At 39.2% G+C, this 27,440-nt stretch overlaps 1 protein-coding gene across 1 annotated transcript; it reads left to right on the top strand.

Moving 5' to 3' along the window:
• On the top strand, positions 1-22,527 carry si:ch211-286b4.4 (zonadhesin). Its single transcript, XM_066644509.1, has 42 exons — positions 1-11; positions 328-494; positions 645-848; positions 1,203-1,382; positions 1,523-1,714; positions 1,802-1,951; positions 2,477-2,580; positions 3,040-3,242; positions 3,488-3,708; positions 4,158-4,304; positions 6,603-6,767; positions 6,867-7,018; positions 7,095-7,263; positions 7,563-7,671; positions 8,293-8,432; positions 8,630-8,755; positions 9,359-9,538; positions 9,902-10,126; positions 10,208-10,334; positions 10,435-10,634; positions 10,971-11,183; positions 11,915-12,060; positions 12,163-12,290; positions 12,682-12,829; positions 12,919-13,051; positions 13,196-13,351; positions 13,445-13,571; positions 14,023-14,234; positions 15,211-15,379; positions 15,479-15,543; positions 15,730-15,890; positions 15,972-16,062; positions 16,579-16,733; positions 16,849-16,915; positions 17,007-17,153; positions 19,086-19,409; positions 19,946-20,049; positions 20,132-20,238; positions 20,763-20,842; positions 21,242-21,276; positions 21,393-21,524; positions 22,034-22,527. Exons 1-42 carry the CDS (start codon positions 1-3, stop codon positions 22,313-22,315), a joined length of 6,354 nt encoding a protein of 2,117 aa, XP_066500606.1. The 3' UTR covers positions 22,316-22,527.
• Positions 22,528-27,440: the final 4,913 nt, after the last annotated feature.

Raw genomic sequence — 27,440 nt, 5'->3', positions numbered from 1 at the left:
ATGCCTACCAGGTGAGAATCCTAATTGTAAATAAAACCAGTCCTTCAAGGCTGAGAGTGAAGCCATTGAACAAATGGCTTCTAATGGCTTATAAATTTTATAAAATTGTAATAAAATACGATGATAATGCATTGCTAATAAAAATAATTATAAACAGTTCTTCCTCCAAATAAATTTGCTCAGTTAGTGTTGCAAAGACATTTTACCATTAGAGATATGTAAAGTATGTTTTGAACCCAGTTATGATTCAGCCAATCACATTGTACTGCTCAACACTTTCTAATTCCTAAATAGGACTTTGCTTAATTCTACAGGCTTTTTCTGTAGTGAGGGTTCTTCCACAGCAGCCCCTGTGTCTACTGGGTTTGGAGATGTGTGTCCTCTTGGTCACTACTGTGATAGTGGTAGCACAGTACCCATTCCTTGCCCAGTGCGCACCTACCGCTCTGAGAATGGTGGAAAGAGTGTGGAGGATTGCATGCCTTGCCCTGAAGGTAATACATTACTATAACTCAGCACAGTTGAACTGGAGCCCAGACTAAAGTCTGTCTGGTCTAAAAGAGGTCGCAGACACAATTGATTCACCAAATGAGTCTCTTACGATAGACTGTTTGCTTTTATGAGTGTGTGTATTTCTTCTACAGGACGGTTCCAGGACCAGAGAGGCCAAAGTGATTGTAAATCTTGCCCTCCAGGATTCCACTGCCCATCCTCTGCCCAACAGTCTAATGGGAGCAGTGCTCCTCTGATCTGTCCAGAAGGCTATTACTGTCCAAATGAAACACTAGGCAGGCCGGTCCCTTGCCCCAAAGGCACATATAGTAATAATAAAGGCCTTACATCAGCAGGTGATACATTATTTAATATAAAAATAATTCAGAGTAAACTCATTTATGTCTCTAAATCCTAAACTCTAAAAGTGTGGATCCACATTTCAATTCCTTATTCTCATAGCTAAATATTTTGTGTAACTTTTGTAGTAGTTACTAGGTAATTCATATTAACTGCTAGATAATTTCACAACAGGGTCACAGGGTTCACCACTTCAGTGCTACTATGAAACACATGTATTTATAAGACTGAGATCTGAGGAATTAAAATGTGAACATCCAGTTCCAAGAAAACAGGAACACAGTTCCAAGAAAGTGTAGATACTATTAGTTGATTGGTTCCATTGTGTTTGTCTGATCTATTGGGATTAGATGAGTGCCTGGTCTGTCCATTGGGCTATTTCTGTGGTTCAAATGGACTTGTGCTGCCTTCTGGACCCTGTGCCTCTGGATTCCTTTGTTTTGTGCGTGCCACGGTTCCCAACCCAACAGACAACAAGACAGGCTCTCTTTGTCCAACAGGGGCCTACTGCCAGCTGGGAGTCAGAACTGGTGAGATGCTATTCTTTCAAAATATTCAGCTGCAAAGGGTTTCCAATGAATAATAAAGTACTCCCATTGTAAATCAATGGACAGAAATACACTGGACTATGACTTGATCGGAAATTAATTTCTTGGTTCTGGACTTACAGGCGACTGTTCACCAGGCTACTATTGTGACTGGGGATCTAGCAGTCCAGAACAGAGACTCTGTCTAGCAGGGTTTTATTGCCCGAGAGGCATAGACAAACCCATCGCTTGTGGGCCAGGGACCTTCAGCTCAGTGATGGGGAACAGTGAAAGAGACAATTGTGAGCCATGCCCAGCAGGCTACTACTGTCAGGGTGGGTATTTTTGCCATATATTGGAAATCTTAGTATGTCTTTAGTGTTAGAGTCTTATTTAAACATCTTCTCTAAATCTGTATTTAGGGGATGGAGTGGTGGATCCTGCTGCTTGCCCCCAGGGTTTTTACTGCCCCCAAGGCACAGTAATGGGAAGAGAGTTCCCTTGCCCTGAAGGGACAGTGCAGCCTCACTCTGGAGGCTCTAGTGAAGATGACTGCTTACCATGCCCTTCAGGTTGCATTACAAATTATGCATTATGACACTGTGATGTCACGCACACTTTTTCATGGCCGTACAAAGTGATTCATATTTTTAGATGATGTAGAGATAACAATTCAACAATTAAATTGCCAAAAAAATGACAGAAATGAGAGCAGATAAATAAGAGAAGTTAAAACCAGAGTTTCTTGCTCCTGCTTGCTCAGAGGTGGGGTGAGCAACGGCTCATATTCATTTAAAGGAATAGAAAATGAACATCAGTCTGGTTTGAATGATGCTGATGTGCTTTATCCTTGTGAAATCTGGATCAAAGCATATCCAAAGTTTCATTACGATCACATAGAAATGTGAAAACAGCAGGTATTTTACATATAAAAGTGCAGTTACAAAAACTCTGATGTTATATAAATTTTGCAAAATGAGAAACAATAAAGTACACACATCATATCTGGAGTTTAGGGGACTTGTAAGAGGGAATGTATAGACATTTTACATATAGTGCAATATGAAGTGTTTCACTAATGCTCTCTTCTTACGCAGGCATGTTCTGTGCCTTCCCTGGGCTTTCTGAGCCCACAGGGCACTGCCAAGATGGGTACCTTTGCCCCCCAGGGGCCATCAGCCCCAATGCCACTGGTCACAGGGTAAATTTGCATGTGCACCTAAAGCATTTAGCATCATATCAAGAGCAACTTCTATTTTTGGGCATGCTAGTCCCAAAAAAGATTAGTAGGCCCATGCAGTACAATAAGTCTTGTACAAGGACTTCTATTGGTGTGGAGTAGTGTTTTTTTTTTACCTGGCTTGGGAAATTAACCCCAGTCTCCCATGTGGAGAACAGATGTTTTAACCACTACACTATACCAGGTTAATTTGCATGCATATTCAAATGCAAAGTCTTTGTCCTGCAGTACCTGTAAGCAATTGTACACACAGAAAATTAATAAATATGAATTCATTATCTTTAATGAAAGGGCAGAGGGATTTATAAGTGCTTACTGTTAGTGAAGACATAAATATAAGTACACAAATGATGTGCTCGGTCTGCCTCTAATATGCCCCAAATGGTTTTAATAACACCCTATGTGCTTATGTGATTGCAGATGGAGTCAGCTGGTAATAACATGTGCCCTCCTGGTCACTACTGCCCAGTTGGCACAGGCTATCCTCTCCCTTGCCCTCCTGGCACACTGTCCAGCTCTCCAGGGCTAAGCGTAGTGGAGCAGTGTCAGCCTTGCCCACCCGGCCACTTCTGTGAGAAGCCAGCCATGGCCCAGGCCTCTGATGCATTTCTTTGTGATGCTGGGTAATATCATCTATTCCAGGAGCTGTGGGTGAACATTTGACCAAAATAAACCCACCTCCACTTGAGTTAGAGATGCTGCACTCTTCTGCTACTAATGTGTTTAAGTGCACATGCTTTTGTCCTTCAAAACTCTACCTGTATGTCATAGAAAAGAGAAGAATAGTGTTTTAATTTAATTTTGCATCATAGAGAATGAATAAAGAGATGCATTCTGTAATATAATTTAAACTTCTTTACTTCCTCAGTTATGTGTGCCTTGGAGGTAGTCGGAGTGCTCGCCCAATAGATGGACTTGAGGGATATCTTTGTCCTGCTGGGCACAATTGCCCCACTGGTACCCCTTTAGAGGTGCCCTGTGAGCCTGGCACATATAGCAGTGCTCCTGGTGCTTCCCAGTGTCTGTCCTGCCCTGCTGGTACTATGTGCCCTTCAGCAGCCACTCAGGAGCCATCACCATGCCCTAAAGGTCTGTTGGCCCCAGTTTCGTTATTCATTAAGGATTAGATGATAGATTATTGTCTAGGACTGGCTTTACATCATGAGACCTTATTGTAACAAGTCACAAACTGTGAGATAGACTATACATACTTTCCCTGCAGTTCAAAGTTCAAATTATTCTACTACACTGCATGTTCCTTACATGTTAAAGGTTTACTTCACAACAGGCATTTTCAGCAAGCTATTAAAAATTTGTGAAAGTTTCAAAGTTCAAACCTAGCCAAAACCTAATACATTGTTGGCTTCTTTGTTCCTTCACAGCTGTTTACTTAGATTAAATCAAATAAAATATCCAGAATTGGTGACCAAGTACAATCTGGACCTGTATATTAGCTATGCTGCAAACCTATGACATTGTTTGGGCAAAAATCCAAATGTACTTAGCTACTGTTTGTGGCCTCCATATGTTTTTTTCAGGTTACTTCTGCCCTGCTGGTACTTCTACAGCACTGCCCTGCCCTGTGGGCACTCTGGGTCAGGTGACTAGGGCTAAGTCTGAGTCTAATTGTGTGCCATGCCCCACTGGACTCTACTGCAGTGTACCTGGTTCCTCTCAGCCACAAGGTCTGCTTTCTCTAGGACACTTTTATACACATTGCATTTGCCAGCGGATTAGTGTATAGTCAGGATAGAATAGTTATCAGTTTGGTTTTGTATACCACAGTATGGGATAATCATACACTTTAAATAAAAAAAAATAATCAATAAATATTTGCCATATTTATATCATTGTGGAAGTTAACAGCCTACTGATATTGTTAATATTACTATTTTTACTACTATTACTACTACTACTTCTACACTTACAGAATGTCAGGGACTCGCGGAGGGCGGACTGATGGAGGCGGACGCACACAGACGTTTATTTAAACCAAAATAACAAAACAAACAGATTTGAGGGTAAACTCAACGACTGATAAATGAAATGACTAGAAATAACAACATGAAATGAGGAAACAAAACTGACTAGGAATTGGGAACATGAGTAGGAACTTGTAATAGGAACAACACAAAACAACACGACTTGGAATTGAAACATAGCAAAACAAATGACAGATGAAAGGAAGTGACACAAGGGAACTTAAATACATGAACAGACGAGACACACCTGAAACAGATAACGAGGGTTAAGGACAAGGAGGCGGAACAAAGGCGGGACATGGACGGAGACAAGGACAATAATAGAGAGAGCACATGGCAGGGAAAACAGGCATGACAGGATGAGGGCGTGACAGAAAAATTGTCACACTGGGTAACTTTTGCTATCACTGTGGTGGTACCCTCAAAAGTACCTTTGGTACTTGTACCAAATTTGTACTTTGTAATTGTACCAAATTCTATAATAATTGGAGTCTTTTGTAACTTGTAGTGATTTTATATACCCCATTTCACTTCTGGAGAATAGAATATAGTGTATCTTTAGGGAACACAGCTGAATTCTAAAGCCACTGTTGTGCAAACAGTTTAAATGTACCTTTAAATTGTTTGCAACTTTATTGTCAATAATGGACTTGTACCATGTTTTTTCTGAGTTTACTACTACGACTAATTGAACTAATAATACTGCTACTATTACTTATACCACTATTACTGCTACTACTTTTACTACTAATACTACTACTATTAGTACTGCTAATTCCGATATTTACTAATTCTATTCATACTCCTATCAATTCTAGTACTATTATTAGTACTACCACCAATATTTCTGCTATTACTATACTAAAATCAAAGTTTTTCTTAAATGTATTATCTTAATAAGTAAATTGCCTCACATTTGCTATAGTAAGAGTTTTGACTTTTCTGAGAACACATTAGACTAGATGTTGGTACGTAAAGTATTTGATGACATACGGGTACAGGGAAAATACTAAAGTTAGGTAAAAATTAAGACTACTTGAGATTACAAATATCACTTTCACTCATTTCAGATTCCTTGCAATTGTACATTGAGAAACGTTGTTCATAAACTTTTGGATGATTTACTCATGCAGTTATTCACAAAGTGGTGAACCTCGCCCCATCCTTGCACATGAATGACTGAGCCCTTCAGGGATGCTCCCTTTATACCCAAACATGACACTTACCTGTTTACACTTACATTTTCACCTGTAGAATGTTCCAAACAGGTGTTTCCTCAACTTTCCCAGTCTTTTGTTGCCCCTGTCCCGAGTCTTTTGGAACATGTTGCAGGTCTCAAATTCAAAATGAGTGAATATTTGCAAAAAAAACAATAACGCGTATCCATTTGAACATTAACTGTCTTGTCTTTGTAGTGTATTAAATAGAATATAGGTTGAAAAGGATTTGCAAATCATCGTATTCTGTTTTTATTTATGTTTTACACAATGTTCCAACTTCATTGGAATTTGGGGTTGTACATAAACCAAACATAAGAGACAGGAAAATAGACAGACCAAACAAAGTTAAAGGAAAGATAATATAGAAACCATTTCCATTCAAATGTACATAAATTTTGTCCTGTAATTTTTTAAAATGTACATATTATGGATGATTGAATTTTAATCAAATATATTACTCATTATATGTAGTCACTAAATAATTAATCTGCCTCAGATTGTTGTGGGGCTGGGCTAAAACTAAATTATATATATAAATCTGTGTAAATCCCCACCAAAAAATGGCAAATACTTTGTCAAATGAATTCTCTACACATGTATTTGTTTTGTGATGTTGAAACTAAGTCTGTAGAGCATGTTTCATGAGATAAAATAAACTTTACCAAAATAAATTATAGAAGAACTTAAGGAATTATTGTAAAATTAAGGTTAATTCTGTCATTTTTAATGATGTGTAATTAAAATCTCACCACATTTATACAAATTGTTCAATGTGTTCTAGGTCCGTGCCAGCAGGGATATTTTTGCCAGAGTGGTTCAGCATATCCTGCTCCTCTGAACACATCTGGCACTCTGAAGAATGGTCCCTGCGCTAAGGGCCACTTCTGCCCCTCGGGCACCCTCACCCCTCTGCCCTGCCCTGCAGGAAGCATGCGTAATCTGACTGGTGTGTAAATGCACTTCAATAACTGACAAATTCATTCAGTAAGTCATATGTGCTCAGAGCTTGAATTTTAATGTCACCCTGCATTGATCAATGCCACAGGAGGATATTCCATAGAAAGCTGTCAGCCCTGTCCAGCAGGCCATTACTGTGCCAGCGAGGGGCAAGATTCTCCCAGTGGTCCATGTGCTGCAGGCTTTTACTGCCCTGCAGACTTCTCTTCCACCACACCCCATGCCTTCCTCTGCACAAAGGTCAGCTCTTTTTTCATCTAGTTTACACACATTATTCAATGTCTATCTTAAAACCTGACAGGTTGTCTTCTCTCAGGGCCACTATTGTCCCATGGGCTCTCCCTTGGCCTTGCCCTGTCCAACAGGACAATATCAGCCCAATCCAGGCTCTGACAGCTGCATCCCATGCCGCCCAGGCTTCTACTGTGAAGAGGCCGTAGTCGGAGACCCCTTGCCCTGCCCACCTCACACCTACTGCCCAGCAGGTATTATACAGCAAATACAGTTACCAGTGTCATGCCTTAAAATTGCTGGGGGCTGCTACTGAGTGGTGGATGTGTCTAAATGTCATTAGAAAATCCTGATTTTATTGTCTGGTGCTGTTTCAGGCCTCTTCCTCTCAGCATTCAGTGTGATGCATGCATCAGTTTGCTACTATAAGAAATGGTTATTGAGGAGTCCTATGTGTGGGTAGAATTGGTAGTGACTAAATTAGGGAATCAATATAAAATAAATAAAACAGCAGACATAATCTATGTCTTTGTTTGATTTTTTGTATTTACAGCAACTATGGTTCCTCAGCCATGCCCCAATGGTACATACACTCTCCCTGATGTAGGGGGACTGCAGGATGAAAGAGAATGTTTGCCCTGCCCACCAGGGAGGTTCTGCAGGTAATCATACACAGTAAACAAAACATTTCCTTTGCAGATTGATTAACAGTACAAGCATAGTGTTCTATTTAGTGCCTATTTTAAGCTATGGGGATGTTATATTAGCATTGTTTGTGTTCACTTGTAGGGAAGACTCTCTACAAATAAAATTAATCAAATGTGTCCTGTGATCAAACTTTCTATCCTGATAGAATTCACAGGGCATTCTCAGAGGTTCAAATGAATAGTTTGATGTGTATGAAAATTGGGTAGTCACAGTCACCAAGTCTCAAATCTATGGGTAATTTTGGATTGAAAACTAAATGATGCAGTGCACAGTTGCATCTCCAGGGGTTTTCATTCTTACCGGATATGTAATATGATGTTGGATTTATGCCACCACATAAAGCTGTTCCTGTGGCCCAACATGCTTCTATTGCACATGTTTTTTCCCTTACTTTTGTTACACACTTGTTGCAAGGTTCCCAATTCATTGTCATTTGAGCAATGTAAAGCAATTTTGTGAATGTCTTCATGGCTTCTTTTTAGTGCTTGTTTTTGCCACCTGTGTAAATTTGTTACATTGTAATTCTGGATTGGATGTAATTGAAAAGATGAATGAACCATCTGCTATGTTTCTAGGGGTGGTCAGATCAAAGGGCTGTGTGCTGCTGGCTATGTGTGTGTCTCAGGCAGCTCAGAATTCACTCCACAGGGCCCTGCACTGGTCAAGAGGAGCCAGTGTGAGTGGGGCATGCAGTGTGCTGGACCCTGTCCAGCAGGTAGGTCACTCAAGATTTATTTTGAATTAAACTAAATTATAAATTAAGACCTGGGTATGGCTTGACACGTAGTGGCACAATGACAAACAGTAACAAAGAGGGTTATTTAGAAATTGAGTAAGCTTCAATGGTTTCTGCGTCATAAACACAGCAGTGTGAATGGGATGGAAAGGTTCTAAGACTATTTACATTGGCAGGGTTCTACTGTCCAGAAGGTGCAGAACAACCTCAAAACTGCCCTGCTAATACTGTAAAGGCAAGTCCTGGAGGAAGCAGTGTTCAAGACTGTCTTCCATGCCCTCCAAGTCACTGGTGCAAAGAAGGTAAAACTAATTCCTAATGTATCTGTTTTATGTACTTAACACTGTTTCAAATCATTAACTATATCTCAAAAAGTTTATGGATACTTCTAATTGGTGAATGAGTGAATTCAGCAACTTTAATGTGCCCCAATCACTGACATATGTTTTCAGATTACCCAAAATTTGTCTAATTTCCATAGAAAATAACAAATAGAATTGAATATTCTGGAGCAGCTGCATATTAGCTTTTGTTCAAGGAATGAAGAGCAGTGGAACTGTGTTCTCTGGAGAGACGGAGCTGCATCCTATATCTCTGAAAGTGCTGATGTGGTTTTGTGATTCAGATCTAATCATTCAAGATTAGTACCTGAGCTGACTAATGCATTAATGCTATCAAATCAATCCTTCTAGCAGTGTTCCAGTCTAGTGCTAAGCTTTCCCAGAAGTAGAGGCTGTTACTGCAGCAGTGGGGAATCCCTGTTGAGATCCAACATTTGAAAAGAAATGATGGCTGTGCAAGTGTCTACAAACATTCCAACATATAGTGCATCACAATATTCTCCTTATGTCTCCAAACTATAATGATTAATAATAAGAATTTACCTTCCTTCATTCCATATGCAGGTGATCCTGTGCTGTACATGTGTCCAGAGGGTCATTATTGTGATGGAATAGCTGATTATGGGTCTGAAGGTCGGCCTGGACCAAGACAGTGCCCACTCTTCACATACAGGCCTATCCCTGGGGCAGGGAGCAAAGGAGATTGTCTCATTTGTCCACCTGGGACTTTCTGCAATGCCACAGGTCAGATATACACAAAGGATTTCTCAAAACACTTATAAAATACTTATGTTTAGTATTTTAAATAACTGGACCAAACTTTTGCAAAATAACAGTACTATATTATAAATGCCAACTTTATTATCAAAATTAAACTGTTACTATTCATCTCCAAAATATTTTCATATGTCGCATTAATAAGTCATCTTAAAAGATTGTGGTTTGTTTCAAAGCGTTTTAATGATCTGGCTTTTACCTCACTTACTCCCTCACTGAGTCACATTTAGCAGGCTGAAACTTCTCCACAAGGGGGTGTCATTAGCATTTGAAAGGTTTTGATGCTTCCTAAGAGCAGTGATTCACATAATTGACTGTGTCCTTTTTCAGGTCTCACCAATTTCTCAACTTTTCAGTGCCCACCTGGTTACTGGTGTAGTGGCACAGGCCTTCCAGTCCTCTGCCCCGCAGGCACTTTGAGGGCAGATCCAGGGGCAACTTCAGTCAATGAATGTAAGCCATGTGCTGCTGGTACTTACTGCCCTGACTCTCGCCTCACAGGCCTACCCAACACTGTGGGCATTCCCTGCAGAGCCTCTTATCAGTGCCCCAAAGGTAGGTACAGGCCTGATTTGTTTTGTGCATACTGACTTAAAGTATGACAGATCCTATTTATACATTTGCCTTCAACAACAGGCTCAATAGTGGAAACTCGCTGTAGAGCGGGCTCTTATTGCCGACCACAAACTGGAGAACCCACTCCTTGTCCAGCTGGATACTATTGCCCTGAAGGATCATACACCTACAATACACCACAGCAAATGTAGGTTAATAGTTTTATTAAACATATTAACATTCAGGATGAGTATGAAGCCTAATATTTAATCTATATTGTCAAATATTTCATGTCTTTCATTTGACAGTTGCACATACCCATATTATTGCCCAGTTAACAGCTCCTCCATGCTGTCCTGTGGTGGTGGCTTCATGCCTCGGAACATCAGTGGTTTGAGAGTTTCTCAGGAAAGCAGCTGTGTCCTTTGTGGGGCAGGCACCTATAGGCCAAGTCACTCCTTTCACCTTCGCTGCCTTGCATGCCCACCAGGCTTCTACTGCCCCCCAGGTCAGTAGAATTAAATAGACATTCAGTAAATAATAACAGACCAGTCAAGTGTGAAACACTGCTTATTTGATTGGTGATTTAGCTATTATGCTTTTACCCAATGTTCTGTGACATCTGATTTAGAAGGTTTAATGTATGTTAATTATTAAGCACAAATATCTGAAACAAAACACAAGATTTTTACACAAGTAAATAAAAATAAGACTAAATATGATACTTTCTGAATCTTTTTAGTCTTAAATGCAATCAAAGTATTATAGAGCATTGCTGAAAAAAATACAACTATCAAGGCACCATGTCTTAGGTTTTATGATGATATTATGACTTCTTTCTCAGGTGCGGAGCACTATAACAGACAGCCATGTCCGATTGGTTACGCTTGTCCACAGGGCTCGTCCAATCCTATTCCATGCCCACCTGGTACCTATGGCAACCACACAAATGCAGAACTCCTGGAGGAATGCCAGCAGTGTGCTGCAGGCACCTTCAACCACCTGAGCGCACAGAGAGCCTGTTTCCCCTGTGGGAGCTCCTCCACTTCCGACAGAGGTTTTTATAACAACAGCATGCTAGAACATTCTGAACCTACTTGCATATCATGAGTTCCTTAAAGTGAGAGCCAAATATAAGTTTACACAATTATAATGGCTTCTTAACATAGATGTAGTCAGTCAGCTAAGCCATGACTGTCTTCATGAAGACCTTTGCTTTTTTCTAATATGTTCTGTACGCCCAGATGTATGCCACAGTTATTTAATTATTTTTTCAACTATGCGTTATTTGTTTTTCAACTATGCATTATTTGTTGTACAGTTCCTTGAAGTATTTTGCACCAAATAATTTGATGTGTATGATGACACACAACATTTTTGTTTCTGAGGGGTGGGGGCCATTGGCCTGACATGTTTTATGGCAAATTATTACTATTTGGCATGTTGGTTGTATGGCATGTCTTAGCAACACTGAGTGAATATACCTCTAAGTTTTGATGGTAGTTCAAAATATGACACTTGTTTTAAACTGAAGGTATGAAAGATGAAAGTCTAACATTAGACTAAGAAATAATAGAAATAGAATAGTAAACAAATAGTGACAAACACAAATTGTACTGAAACAGGGTGCAGAGTTAAAGAAGGAATATCAGTTAGGTAATATCAGTTACCAAACCTGTCTTTGTATAGCAAAATGTATGCATTAATACTTACTACCACAACCCTGAACTGGATAAGCGGTTACAGACAATGGATGTATGGATTAATGACTTTGTCATTTTTGTTTAGGTGCAACCTCATGTGTGTGCTTAGGCAAAAACCGTGTGTTCCAGCACTCTGATGGTTCGTGTCTCTGTAAAACTAGCTATGTGTTCTATAATGAACTGGACTTTAAGAGTTCCAGCACTGACAGTGATCTGGATTGTCAGCCTGAGGTAGGAGACCTGTGCTTGCTCAAACTCAATACATGTCCCACTCATGCCACTAATTCCTAATGTAAAATTGTGAACTCTGATAAAAACATGTGCTCCCTAAAGGTGAATAAACGCTGTGGAACTGGGCAAGTGAGACTGGCTTCTTCCCGGGAGTGTGTAACTCCTTCTAGATACTCCTGCAATACTACCTGTGGATCACAGGGAGGGAGTCTGGATGTAGGCTTGGGCATGTGAGTCGAAAGCAATAAATGTTCTTCTTTTATAGTATTTTCCAAGCACATGTACAAATGAAAAAATAAAAGATCATAAATGGTTCTTACTTTTTATATGTAAACTTTGGGGGAATGGCCAATATAAGTTAAAATGTGTTGAACAATTTTAGTATAAATCTATAAATATCTTTCAAAAATGAATGGAAAACACTGAGAATAACAGCAGAAATGGCCCTGTTTTAATGAACTTGTATATAAAGTTTATATTATGCAGAGGTTGTTTAAACCGAGGTTCTTCACACTTCTGACTCATTTATAAAAGTGTACTTTATTTGAACATTCTTTGAAAGTTCTTTAGGCTAACGGTTCTTGTTTTTTTTTCTTTTGCTAACTGTGTTTTATTCTGTAGTTGTCATTGTGAGCAGTATGTGTCAGCAGAAGAAGTGTGTAACTCCTCATGTGTGTCCACACTACCCGAGCTATCAGCCAAATTTGCTCAAGATGGACACCTGCTGCTCAAGATCAAAGCCAAGGATGAAAGCAGGATTTGGAAGAGAGTAAGTGCTGTGTTTGCTGTTGATGAGACTTTGTGTGTGTGTATTATTATAATATGTACCAAATCATTTGGTCTCATCTCTCTTTTCAGAATATGATAAATGTACTAGGGCCTGACAGTCATATCAGTAACATTGGAAGGATCCACTTAGTCCAGTTTTCCACAGAAGGAGTGTTTGGCTGGATTTTGAGGGACCCTGTGTTTATTGACACGTTTCTGTCTGGTAACATCTGTAGATCATTCATGATTCAGTTCATGTACAAAATCTACATATCTACATTCGGCATTCTTTAAAGTACTTTTTCCCGTTACAACAAGAGTTGCAGGAACTGTAAAATATTCAGTTGTGAATTATATTTCCTTTTAGAACCTTTTGAAATCCTAAATGGAGTTCGGAGGAAGAAAAGGCATAGCAACGATTCAGAGTTGCTGATCTCTGGGGGTTTACCCCGTATTCCCAACCCCTTAGCCTGCCTCAATCCCAACGATATGCTCATCTTTCAGCTCACCATCAACTACACTGGTAGGATATTCACAAATAGTTTTTCTTAAATACTTTTAAATCAATTTATGTAAAGAAATATATGTAATGTCAATCTATTAATCAAAATTCCAGATCGTCTCCTCAGCCATTTCCCTGTGTATCAGAAGGACCATTTGTTCAGCAGTAATCCTGCCTGGGACTTTGGTGCATTCAGAAGACTGGAGCGGCTTATGAAGCATTCCCAATTTAATTCCACCAGGTGTGCTGGGTGATTTATGTCCAAATGCTTATTTATTATATGAGCAGGCCTGAATAATTGCTGTGGGGGAAAAATAAATAAAAGTAAAAAAATAAAAAATAAATGAATCATCCTGATCAGAGTCACAGTGCATCCAGATTCTATCCGGAATCACTGGGTGCAGGGCAATAACACACACTGGATAGGGCACTAGTCCATTACAGGGCCACTTCACTCTCATTCACCCACTCACCCAGATGTGCAAACAAGAAATCAAATGTGCCAGCAAAATAGAAATGTCACATAAAATCTGCTATGTAAAATTATTCTATGTTTCCAAAAAGTAAATGAAAATTGAATGACAAAAAATTAGACCACATGAAAAAAATATAAGATGATGGCCAACACATATCACAGTAACAAACAAATTTTTTGACAGTCTAGGTAGTTCTAATGGTTTTGTCCTCCTCAGATTTGCTCATGTGTTCATGGACCCGGGGAAATATGTGTTTCTGGACAATGCTGTGCCAGACTGGAGTCTGATCGTGGTGGTCAGAGATAAGGGCACAGAATGTGACCCTGCTGTACCTGTATTCCAGCCCACCTCTCCAGCACAGCTGGTCAGACACGGGATCGTCAAACAACAGCGCCTCAACCTACTGCCAGATTGGAGCGCCATCATAGGTGAGGAGAAGTCTTCAAGACAGTGCACTTAAACCAATGGAAAGTACAGTGCCCTAATACCAAGGAAAATATACATTAAAAATTAATCAGTTGGTGTAACTTGGAATATTAAAATTTAGTCACAATTACAGAGAATTTCACTATGTTCTCATTTTTCTACTAAAGTACTTCTTAAACAAAAAGTACAGGAACCTGTGAGGGTCACCAGGGACTTGTTTTTCTGGTTGTCCCAGATGTTAATGGTTGTTTCATAGACTTTAACAACATTACTCTATCCCATGAAAGTTTGTCACCACTTTCACAAAATGGCCAAATAATCTCAAAACAGTTTGTTTTTGACTTACACTGATTGAGTAACAGTACACACAAAAGTGACATTGAACATTTCATGTGAGGATAATACATTTCTGCTGAGACTACACTGTAGGTGCAGGCTAGATTGTTATAGGCTAATACAAGTTATTTGACCCACATAAGGGAAAATGGGTCAGGCCATGACCCAGTGGCACTTGCTGTCTCCAATAATGGATCCTGACCCTGTCTGGCTCTGGGTTAAAGTGTTTTTCTGATAACTGCCATAGTACTCTTGGGCAAGGCCTTTAATGTGAGCTGCTCCAGAGGTGTTATGACATGCCCTTATTTCTGCTTCCTCATATGACCCTATTTCTTTTCCTTTTTAGGTAGCCATGTAAAAGAGCACAATGTACTCTAAATGTTTAAAGGAGTAATAAGTAACACTTCCACCAAATAGTAGATGACGAATGTGCCAGTTTGTGCTACGTAGTGTCAATCCCCTACAAGGGATGGCCAAGTGTAAAATGGTTTTATTATAAAATCTCTGATACATCTAGGTGTCAGCATAATGTCTGTTTTGTAACATGAGTAAGACGCATTAGAGAAAAAGACTGAATGCTCCTTTAAATAAAGGATGGAAACATTATGTAGATTTGACTTGGTTGTGTGCTTTCATTTGAAGGGATCTTGGCTCTGCTGGTGTTACTGATTGTGGTGTTGACAGTGTCTGCCCTTCTCCTGAGGCCGAATCGTTCCAGTCTCATCTGTCAAGGCAGACCCAAACCTAAATGGCGGAGCTTGGGGGAACCAAATGTTCCTGTGTTTCCTGAGTATGTATACAGTGGAGACAGGTGAGTCACGCAGCCATGGTACTTACTGAACAAAATGAGTCATATGTCCCTAGCCCTGATTTTGTAACTCTGAATGTTGTTTCTTTGAATGGACTAAAGTGGTCTGCCCGGGTTCCGAGGAGTGGGCGAAGGTGCAGAAGCCGAAGAACCAACTCTATGCAAAGGTGACTTACTTATGTAATCACATAAGTATTAACAATTTGTAAAATAACTTTGAAACATAGGAGGAAACAGCCTTTCATCAATTCTTGAATGTCTTCAAGATTACACAAAAAAAATTATTGTCAGATGTGCTCAGAATTATTATTTTTTTTCACATAAATAAAAACCTATTTTTATCAACACTGAAGGATCTAGGAATGCACTAATGGAGCTGGAGGAGTTCAATGTAAAGACGCTGTATGATAAACTTGAAGACCAGAATCTACACCTGGCATCGCAGCTGGCGAAGCATCGTAAAGATACACAGGAGTTTTACAGGAACATGTGTCAGCAGACTGAAGCTCTGAGGGTGAGAGGCAAACCTTTATGGTGAAAGGCATTATTGCCTTTTTATTTGAAGTTTATTTTTAACAGCCTGGTGGTCCTTTAGGACGTCTTGGAGAACATGGAGCCTTCAAAGCTGATCCAGTGGAAGAAGATGCTGGACAGTAATGAACAAGCTAAAAAAGAATCAACTCCAGGTATGACTGTTCAACATGTACGTGTGAACAGTAATATGATCAGCTGGTGTGTGTGAGTTTTTATTATGTTTTTAGGACATCATGTCCAGATATATAACATCATTGTCAGGACCACAAGTTATTATAATTGTAAATTGGTAGTTGCATATGTTAAGTACTGTGTGAAATTCAGAGACAACCTTTAATTATTTTAATGTAAAATAAAAACAGTTATTTGTGTCATAAAACAGTTAGATTTTCACATAAGCTAATACACTTGCATAAGTAAAAAAAAGGTCAGAGGATTGTAAATGAAATAACAGCCATAGCAGCTGAACATCAGAACATGCCAAACCAGTGAAGCTACGCAGGTACTTGAATGGGAGACCAAGTAATTCTTGGGTGGCTGCTGGAATTTTTGTTTTTGCAGCCAACAATGTTCACCATCCATGTGGATCTTAGCCAGCTTCTAATACTGAACTTTGGAGGTTCTTAACCCCACATCCTGACATTGTATGAATCTGCTGTGCTTGGCAGCAGAGCCCTGGATGGGTCTAATAGTGGCTGTGCATCGGTCATTGGAGTCAGTACTGTGCCGGATGAATGCAGAGGTCTATCAGCAGCAGGACAGTGCAGTGACCAGCAGCCACAGAGACACCAGAGAGACTGAACTCCACACTGGATACACCCAGGTAAAAATTCAGAAGGATGTATCGCTTACATTTGCATTGAACTGTAATTTATTATAATTAACATTTTAGTTTCTAAACTGTGCACAGACATTTATGTGTATGTGACTTGCTGTAGATTTCTTCGGCTGATATGAGTGAACTTAAAGTGAGGCCTGACACAGAGGCAGCTTCTTCTGGTCCAGGTGCAAAAGACACAGACTTAACATTCCCTCACAGTATACATAGGCTAACTCTTATTGCTGAACATAGGTGATTTCTATTGTATTCTCTCAGTTCGCCAGACAAGTACAGCTGCCTGTGTGAGTGAGGAGGACCTGGCCAAGCTTGTAGCGCTGACCCCACTCACCAAAACTCTGCAGGACATACAACAGTCCCTCCAAGCACTGAATAAAAGACCCACAGCAGAAGATGAAGATCTGTGTATGTAATTTTGTTCTTTAATGCTGAGCCAGATGCGTTGTGACACTTAATCAGTTTGCTCCATTTGGCTGTAATGTGTAATGAAAATCCAGCCATGGTTTAGGATGTTATTGTTTGCCTGCTGAAAATGGTCTAAAGACCAAAGACATCTTTGGAATTCAGAAACTAAAGAACCTTCTGCTGTGTGTGCAACCATATGACTGGCTTACATTCAAATCCCTGTTAAACATCATATATTATATAAAGCTGAGCCTTACTTTTAGGTCATAAACAACCTGAAATATTTGTGAACATTTTGGATTTAGTTTCCATTTTTCATTGTTTTCATGCTAGTTCTGTATTTGCGTATTCTGTATGTGTGCTAAGTCACTTGCAGTTTGCTGCCTGGTCATGTACCAGGGACTTCAGTTGCACTTTAGTCGCTTAAACAGTGACTTCAGGCTCGCATTGAAAATGACTCGAACTCGACTTGGACTTGAGATTTGGGATTCGTGAACAATCTTTGTGTAATGTAAGGTATTATTATTACTATAATTAGTTTTTTTATGTATATCTTTGTCGTTTGTTTTGTGACCTGCATTCAGTTCATGCAACAAAGTGCATGCGCACAGCCACAGATATCGGCCCTGACCACAGCAGCGACTAGTTTACCCGCTGTAGCTGAGCCTTTTGTCTTTAAATTTGGTTATAAAGTATACTTCTTTATTAATTGTTGTTTATATTTTGCTGGATTTCTATTTATAGTAGTACATAGACTAAGCCTATAGGCTGCATATTAATTTGTAATTGTCTGATAAATTCAGCCGACTGCTGTTGACGTATACTGTGTTCTTTGCAGCAAAGCACAACCTACCAAATTAAACGTACTTTATTTTTATTCTTGCTTGGTTTTTATTAAAATAAACAACCGCTTAAAAATAAAATAATGTCCACTCGCAGTGGCGTAGCCCAAATCTCACCAAACCCCCTCAGCCAAGTTCTAATTCCCCGCGTGAGAGTTCACGCGCGAAGCACTGTCCTTTGATTGTTTCAAGGTTCCGTGAGTCAACTCAGAGTCAGAGCGTAAGACACACGAGGCAACTGCAGCTTTACAGTAGTCTTATTTTTTTTCTTCAAACACTGAAGAATGATGCTAAACACAAACAGAAAATAGTTGTTAAAATATTGCAAAATACAGTTGTTAAATTAAAGATTTTTTGTGAGTTTCTACACATCGCACTGAAATATACTTGTAAAAGTGATCAGTTTTGATACTAGTGTGTGCTAAAAACGACAGTACTGTACATTAAAATCATAAGAAATAGCAGTGCGGTGTTGTGGGCCAGACCAGAGGGCATTCATTAATTTCAACTATAAGAGACTTGAGACTCGACTTGAATTCGTGATGAGAGACTTGAGACTTGACTTGGACTTGACTCAGACTTGCAAATAATGACTTGTGAACATCTGTCATGTAGAGACCTTTTGTGCAATTAAAGACAACCTCGCCGTATATTTTTGTTGCACATATTGTGTTAGCAATCCTCCAGCACTTAAATAATGGTCAGTCACAGATTACCAAGCCACTGGCTACTTTGGGTTGGACCTAGGAAGTGGATAGTGATTAAGAGAGTAGTGAAGGAAGGGCTGAATACTGTGCACAATAACAGAAAGAATAGCACATGTATTTTTAGACCTGTGTAGTATACTTAAAAGAAAGGTGTGCAAAATAGAAGTCAGAAAAGCAGGCACAAATTAAACAAATGTATACTAGCTGAAATATCAAAACCTTATATCACCAAAATGACAGATTTACAGAAGACAGAAAAGATATTCTCAACTTACAAGTCTATGATTATATGCTTATTATTTTGGACCTTTTCTACTGGTCCATTTATAGAGAACTCATACTAATAGATGAAGTGAATGTACGGCTCTATGATTTGTCTGCAGCAAATCCAGACGACTCCGGGGAGAGGCAGTCAGCGCACCTGATCCCTGTTGCCCTTGACAACCTGTCTCCACGGGCCTTCTCAGTCTTCCTTTTTGGTTGCTACGTTGTGAGGCTGCTGAGCAGATCTGGCTCTTTCCCAGCAGTGATGTTGTTGCTGGCTAAAGCTCTCCCAGTCACTCACACTGATTCTCCACTGGCCTACTGCAACAAGGACTTTTATTATGATACATCAAATCAGATCCTCTACATTCTTGAGAGCAAGCTTCAAAACGCTGGTCACTTCATCTCTATTCTCTTACACTCTATGGCCTACATTTGTTCAGGTACACAGCAGGACCTCCAAGATAGTCTTGGGCAGTTGGTTCACAAATGGAATTATCAGCTCATCAAGCCATGATTGCTGGCATGTGGAAATATAGTTTTTTACACCATTGGAAAGAGCATCATGGCCTGTAGACTATGTACATTTTGTAGACCAATGGAAATTATAATCAACATTTTTAGGTTTCCAGTCAACAAGCCATTTAACAAATTAGTAATTTTAGGAAATATTTCTGAGGAGATTGTATAAGAAAAGATAAGTAATGTAACACAAATTACAACAGTTTCCAAAACTGGCTAAGAAATATATCAACTTTACTTAATAACTTGAAAATATCATATTTCATATACACTGGAGCTTCTGTGTAATTTTCTGTGCATATTTCTTGTTACTGAATTAAGTGTATAACTTAAAAATATATAATATAATAATAATACATGCATCAATGTTCTTATGCATCAATGCATCAATGTTCTTTATTATCTGTATTCAAAACTAATTTCTGAATTGTCTAAGAAGCTAATTTATAACTTTCAGGCTGTGCTCCTCAAGCCTTCATCAGATCCCTCCACCTGGCCATATCTGCTCTGAGTCTGCAGTTATTCCATCTCTCCTTCTCTCAGGAGCAGCAGAGAGAAAAGGTAGGTCACAGGCCACATCAGTACAAATTTTAAATTCACCAGAAAAATATACACAGGTATTTATTCTGAAAATTGGTTCCAGACAGAAGATGAGAGCTCACAGCTGGCATTTGGACCATTAGTGGAAGACTTCCTCAGTGTCAAAGTTCCTACTGAGACTCAGTTCACTCCGAATCTATTGGCAGAAAGGTTTGTTCTCCATTTTGCTGGAACAATATATATGTCCACATTATATACTGCTTTGTACATTTATTGAACGTTACATGAATATAATGAATATACATTGTACCTAACTGTAAATGTAGTTTATTCTTTATAAAAGCATCTTCCTCACTGAAATTTGTCCAATCTTTTTTCTGCACTGTGTGATGTCCAGGTAGACACAGCCTAGCAACATTTCCTGTTTAAGTCTGCTTAAGTGTAACTGATGTCCTGAAGCATTAGATTAACCATTAATTGAATTAGATGGTTGTTGATGGAGTTCTGTAAATGCAACAGTGTCAAAATTGGGTTCCGAGTGGGTTACCACCCAGAAACTGATTAGGGATGAAGTAGCTGGGAGTGGCTAACATAAATTATGCATTAACAGATGGGCTACACCAGCAAAGCTGACCTGCAAGATGTGTGGTTTTATTAGAACTGCCAGCTACTGTTTTTTTACCAAATTACAGTTGAATATGAATCAATATAATAATCTATGTCTTTGGTCACAGGCTTCAGAAATACAAGTACTTCAAGTTAGAACAACTCCTGCAGGAACTGAAACCACTACCTACAGTCAGACCCACAGAGAGTAAGACATCATAGCTCATTATAGCTACTAAAGGAGGAGGTTCCATAAGGTATAGTTACAGACATTACAAAGACAGTGAACTTAAAGGGGATGTATTATGGGAGGGAAAAAAAATCACTTTTCAAATGCATTCAATTAATTTGACTCTAAATTTAATTGAATGTAGGCCGGGTAGACAGGTGTATATATAATGATGGGATTTTGTGACTTCAATAACACAGTGAATGGAAAATAGACTGTTTTTGCATTTTAGATTCCAAATATGATGCACATGGACATACCTTTAACATGACATTTACATACCACATCAAAATGTAATTTATAATCCTATGGGCTATTTAAAATCAAACTGAGTGGTTCTCTGTTAGACCATAGTTTTGTTTTGTTTTTTCTTTTCAGGTTCTGGACAAATGAGTCTTAAAGTTCCAGAGCAGGTAAGACTCTACATGAATTCTGAATACATTAATACACAGAGTGCTTTCAGTGCTTTCCCCTTCCACCTCCCCCTCCCCTTCTGTGGCTAACTGAATGGCTGATGTATTTGCTTTAGGTGCTTTGTTCAGAGCAGGAAATGGAGCACCTTAATGAGGTTTACCAGCAGCTCAGCTCCCAGCTGCACAACAAAACACACACACACAGTTCTGTGGAACAGAGCCAGACCCAGCTCAAAAAAGCCCTGCAGGTAACCATTTCCCCTTCTTCCCACCTGACCTCCAATCTCTTCATCTGTGACCCAGCTAGAGTTCAGTCTGTAACCCACTGCCTTCCTCTTCACTTCTCCTTTCCAGACTTCTGCTGATCTGGTTATTTTTGGACTGTAATGTCAGCTGGGTGTTGATGACTCGTCAAAGCATCTCCCTCTCACTCTGTTTGCATTCCATTTCATGTTCGCCCTTGTTACCTCTCAGTCTATTTAGTGTCTTCCTCACACACTTTCTGTTGGCTTCTTTCCAAGCTTCCTTTTACATTTTCTGTTTCTCTCCTCATCTCTCCATCTTTAAAGCTCACTGCATCCTCACATCCCTGTTTCTCTCCCTCTATCAATGTTACATCTTATTTTCCATCTCATTTTCTGTTGTTCTCTTGTTTTCTTTTATATCCCCTTTTCATCTTTCACCATCTCTCTCTCTCTCTCTCTCTCTCTCTCTCTCTCTCTCTCTCTCTCTCTCTCTCTCTCTCTCTCTCTCTCAGGAGCAGGTGCTAATGGTGAAGCTTAAGCAGCAGCCAGTGGAGCAGAGGCTGAGGGAGATGAGAGAGAAACTGAACACATTCAGTAAATTCAGCTCAGAGAGAGAGCAATGTGGAGAGAGCCCCTCTCAAACAGTGCAGCAGATCTGTAAAGACAGCCAGGCCTTCAGCAAACAAGCAGTGCTAAACAATGGAGCTGAAAACCAGACACCAGCTACAGGGCAGCTTTCCAGCAAGAAACAGCCCAGCCAACACAGAGACGATGTGAAGGATATTAAAGCTTGAGAAATTTAAATTATACAAAGAAAATATACAAATCAAAGCAACAATCTGCAACACTCTTGTGCAAGCTGTTATTGTGTATTTGAACCTCTCCACTATCCCACTGTTAATTATTTCAATTTTTTTAATCCCTTAAAATCCCAGCTTTACACCACCCTGAGGTTTATTACTCAGTAACTACAGGGGGTACAGTACAAACTGTCTGAATTATTCTTAAACTGTAGAAGTGTGTATAATAATTGTATAAATATTTGGACCCACAAGACTCGTATTCCCTCATTTGTTTGCAACTTCTGGATTTCAAGTACATATTTGTACATAAAGAACATATTCAATTTATGTACATATATTTATATTTGATCTGTTTTCTTTATATATTGAGTGCTCATTAAGACACCAAATAAATATCAATAAACGTATAAAAAGTACTGTAATTAAAATATATAACCATTCATTACTGGTGTACATCTGTAGTATCCCTCCTATTATGTTCTTCTACCTGACAAGTTAGAAGGCCTTCCATCCATTTCCTGAACACCACTAAGAAAAAAAAAAGGTGTACCACTTTAAAATAAGACCACACCTATAAAGGTTTATAAATGGTTTCAAATCTGCTTATAGCATGGTTATTAATTAGTGTTTAAATACCTTAAAAGATATTAATAATAATTTGTAACACAGGTAGAAAGGGAAACAGTGACCAACTTATTTTTGTCTATTACTTGAATGTCAGAGAAATTAATAAAAGATGTTGAGGATAAGGAATAAGCTGAGACCTGAGAATCTAGTCATTTAACATATGAAGGAACACCACGTTATCATCAATGTAAAAAAAAGAGAAGACAATAAGGTCAGTTTTTGGCAAGACCAGTGGTCTAACTAGATGGATGTGGGTTCTCTATTTGACAAATAAAAGGTCACAGTTACCCTTTCTATGTTAAAAATGATTATTAATTACTAAATGTGTTTACATTTATAAATGTTTGTGTGTAGTCATTCTAAAACTGCACATACACACACGCAAATTATATATATATATATATATTGTTTTTTTTTTTATTTTTTTTTTTTTCTAACTGATGCACACTTGCACCTTGGTTCAGACCCTCTTTATGAACCCTAATGAACTGAGTAAAGTATGTTAATGCTTATTTTTGGAGTTTAACTTTAGACCTGTGCCAGCTGTCTGTGGCTCAGAGGGCTCTGAACTAGTACAGCAGTAAAGCAGGCCTGGCAAATTAGAACACTCCACTGCTTTTCTTTCACGGGTCAGTGTCCATTCCCCTGTGATTTCCTGCTGTATTTAATCAACACATTCAAGAGAGTGGAGAGAACAGATGCCCTAATGCCCGTATCACTGTCCTCCTGGCACTCAAGTCACCACAGCCCTTAAACCAACATTCCGATTACAGCGCACTGCGTCAAAGCTTCAGTAAGTTTAATGTTTCTACCATAGGCATAACTTAAGCTTGTCTTCATCTGTCAGGTAAAGGGTTGTTTATCAAAAGTTGATATTTCCTTTAGTATTCTACAAGCTATTTGTATTTGTACACTATTCTGCACCAGCCTGACCGACAAGAATTTCCTTGGATGCCAAAGGTCCTTGAATGTACGGTGGAACACTGAACCAAAAGTGAGCACCCAAAATGTATAAGATTCTCACATCTCTGGCAGATTGCTGTTTTATTTTTTGTGGTGTCCTCTGGAGCCACTAATCTACAGTAGTGTGCTGTGTACTCATTAAGCTGGTGCCCAGAGGCTGAGTGATGGTGGAACTGGAGTATTCCTTCAGGACAGTGGACTGTGGACAGATTGAGGAGGGTCAGCTGGACTAATCCTTGCTCCCTGTATCAGCTCTCCAACCCTGTGCCATGAGCCATGAGTTACTGAAGTGGGCTGATTATCTACAGAAAAGTCCTGTCCTACCCCTTTATCTCATAGATTAAGGGAGAGAGAGGCACCACTTGCCATGGCCAGGCTGACCAGCCACTCAGCATAGCTGTCAGCTGCGGCTGCTGCTGGGGTCATTGTCCCAGGCCAATGTTTTGCTTCTGTTCCTGCTGTTGGTATAAAAAGGTTCCGACATTTGGAGATTGAGTTGTTTACATTTTTGTCAACAGGTTGTCATGCTGTTTTTCTTAGGATGGGTGAAGGGGTGGTGGGGGGTAAGCGGGCTGAGTGTTGCACCTATTTCTGTCCTGGCACTCTCCCTTACAACAAGGACAGCTGCAATACCTGAGAGGACAATGCTTGACTAAGCTTAAACACTCTAGTCCAGTTCTCAGCTGAAGCCAGCTTCTGTTGTCCACAGCCGTCAGTGGTTTACCAGGCCTAACTTTGTGTAGAGGTGGGATTTTCCTAGGGATAGACGCAATGGAAGAGTAACACCTCCATTAAAAGGGGCCCTTCCTCCAGTAAGTGTCACCATTTATTATTTATGTCATCTAAAGTAAATGCTTTATGCATAAAACGAATTGATTTGCAAAGTAATATTCTGGAAGGGTCAACAAGATGTGCCTTATGTTTTGTGAAGGCCCATTATGTGTAATAGAATAATGATAAGCCCCAAGCAAACACTTCACATTATATCTTTAAAAGCAAACATGTAAACAGGTGACATGCACAGACATGGAGCAAGGATTTCAGGGTGATACAGTGAATATGCTCTATATCCCAGCTGGATTTCAGCCTGTGATGTGTGAAGCAGCAACTTTTCAGTCTGACTCATCATGTTCCACTGATTTAATGCTGGATTTATGCATATTTATCTATATTGAAATTGTGAAATTAGTTTGAATTCAATTAAACACATGCGTAAATATGTACTGCAGTTTCCAGAACCTTCCAGAAGGTTTCCATGTTAAGAAAACTGATTGAAATTCTGAAAATCGTAAGAAGTAATACACAGAAAAGGGCTGCCAGATTTCACCTAATTTTAAGTCGGGCCATGTATTGAAATGTCGTAATCATATAGTAATCTTGAAATCCCTGCAAATCCCTTAAAATCTGTTCCCTTGTTCTAGATGCTTCCCTTCACTGCTTGTGCTCTGTTTGGCCCAATCCGCCTTGCATCAAATCCATCCACAGCCTTGTGCCAAAAGATTATTATCATGCTTTATCTTTTGTGTTCAGAATGTGTGTTATTACTGTATGTGTGAACTGCATGAGCAACAGTTCTATATCATGTGTTAGTGAACTAAGGGTATGGCAGATCTACCAGAACCATAATACAAGTTTTCCTTTTGTTATACTGATATAGAAGTCTTGTTTGATATCAAGTACTGATTTATTATTTTTTAATAAAATTAAGTAATAACATTTAAAAGCAGCTTCACTTAAAAAGAGCATCTGAAAATGTAAGCTATTATGTTGTAACTACTCAAATGTGATTGTCCCTTACAGGAAGCTTTACACAGATAATTACATCACATGACATCACATGTGCTATTTCAGACTAGATTTGTTACAGTAATGTATCGTTCCCATCAGATATCTGATCCAGCATGTTCTGCAGCATCAGTGCAATCCCCAGACTATATGTTTACATAACACATATATTATTAGTCAGTTCTGGCCTGCTGAGTAGATGCACTGGAGAATAGATTCCTCTTGATGTTTCTGGCTTGTCTGAAGCACTCAAGCTGATGATGGCAGAGACCGAGGATGCTAGCTAAAGGCAAAAATTAAAGCATTTGGACAGTACATATGTTACAGTGAGAGATTTAGTGAACTTAATCTGAGTACACAGTGATGAGGTTGACATCCTGCTTGACCTGTTTAAGAGCATAGATCTCAGAGAAAGATTTTATTCGATAATGATTACATGCAAAATTTAATTATATATAGGACTATGGACTAAATTATAAATAGGACTAAGATTATGCAAAATATAATCTACAAAGCATTGGAATATACACAAAAATGTAACAGTAGGTTTACATATAGGCAGCATATCAGCCGTTAGTGTTTTTCTCTCAGGCTGTTGAAATATGATTTTCCTTTTACTGGACCACATTTTTGTTCCAGAGAATTATTCCAGAGAATACAGTTCCACTGCTCGACAGTCCTGTGGATTTATAGATTTATCTATCCTACAGCATATTGCATTTTGTTTAATGCTTTATAGAATCTCAGTGTAATAGAATGATGGTGTCCACAAAAGTTGCAGTTTACACCGTCCTCATAAGCACTAGACTGTCCACTGAGAACCACCTGAACTCACTAATGTTTATGTGGTTATATGACTTCAAATTCTCACTTCAGTGTTCCGATCTAGTGTTAAATCTTGTCAGAGAAGTGTTACTGTGGCAAAAGGAGGACAAACCTAATAAAACCCTTGATTTCTTACAACATAGTTCCCTTCAGTGGTTTTAATTTTGTGGCTGATTGGTGTGCATTGATAGTAATTTACTGTACATTTCGTTCATGCAGTAATCACAGTATTATTAATAAGAGTAAGCAATAATATTAACATGCAGTGCTAGGACTGCAACTAGATTGCAACTAGCTGGTAGGTTAGGCTAATAAACAGACCAGCAGAGTTTCACACTGGGCTGCTTTGTGCTTGCTGTCACCCTGCATCGCTGTTGCCATGGTTTCCCTATCTTGTGGATATGGCAACCACCATGCCTGCCATTTTTAGTCTGAGCTCAGTCTCAGCTTGCTGCCAGCTTCTAGCTCCCTCAGCAACACACACCACTCCTGTTGTTATTACAGCACATTTCTGCCATGCCACACTGCCTTGTACTACATGTAATAATGTCCATAACCTGTGAGTTCCATAAAACAGGGTGCATCAAATACCACAACAACAACAACAACCAAAATTTGTTTTCATGCACTGCCTGGAATAATAATACATTTTTGCTGGTTGATTTTTGGTAACATCAGTATTATGCAGAAGCCCCTCTGAATAGAAAATGTAATCCCAGTGATGCAATCCTTAAATCCTTGACTCTAACCTTTGCGCTAAGCTCCTCTTGGTTCCCTATACATTAATACCTTTGGTCAGATTAATGATAGACCCTAGAACTGGAAGGCTCTCACCAGCCTTAAAGGCCTGTAATGAGATATGGATGCAAGTGAAGGTAAAACTGTATAATCCACACTGAGAGCAAAATAAACTGAA

The sequence above is a fragment of the Hoplias malabaricus genome, chromosome 1 (genome assembly GCF_029633855.1).
Source record: "Hoplias malabaricus isolate fHopMal1 chromosome 1, fHopMal1.hap1, whole genome shotgun sequence".
Taxonomy (NCBI): Eukaryota; Metazoa; Chordata; class Actinopteri; order Characiformes; family Erythrinidae; genus Hoplias; species Hoplias malabaricus.
The sequence above is the reverse complement of the archived record's forward strand: the minus strand, read 5'-3'. Positions and strand labels throughout refer to the sequence as shown.

Excerpts from the sequence above, each read along its gene's own strand:
- si:ch211-286b4.4 (XM_066644509.1), top strand. Across the intron at positions 12,830-12,918 it reads AAAGCAGGATTTGGAAGAGA|AATATGATAAATGTACTAGG; the intron begins GTAAGTGCTGTG and ends CTCTCTTTTCAG. Across the intron at positions 21,525-22,033 it reads AGCTCAAAAAAGCCCTGCAG|GAGCAGGTGCTAATGGTGAA; the intron begins GTAACCATTTCC and ends TCTCTCTCTCAG.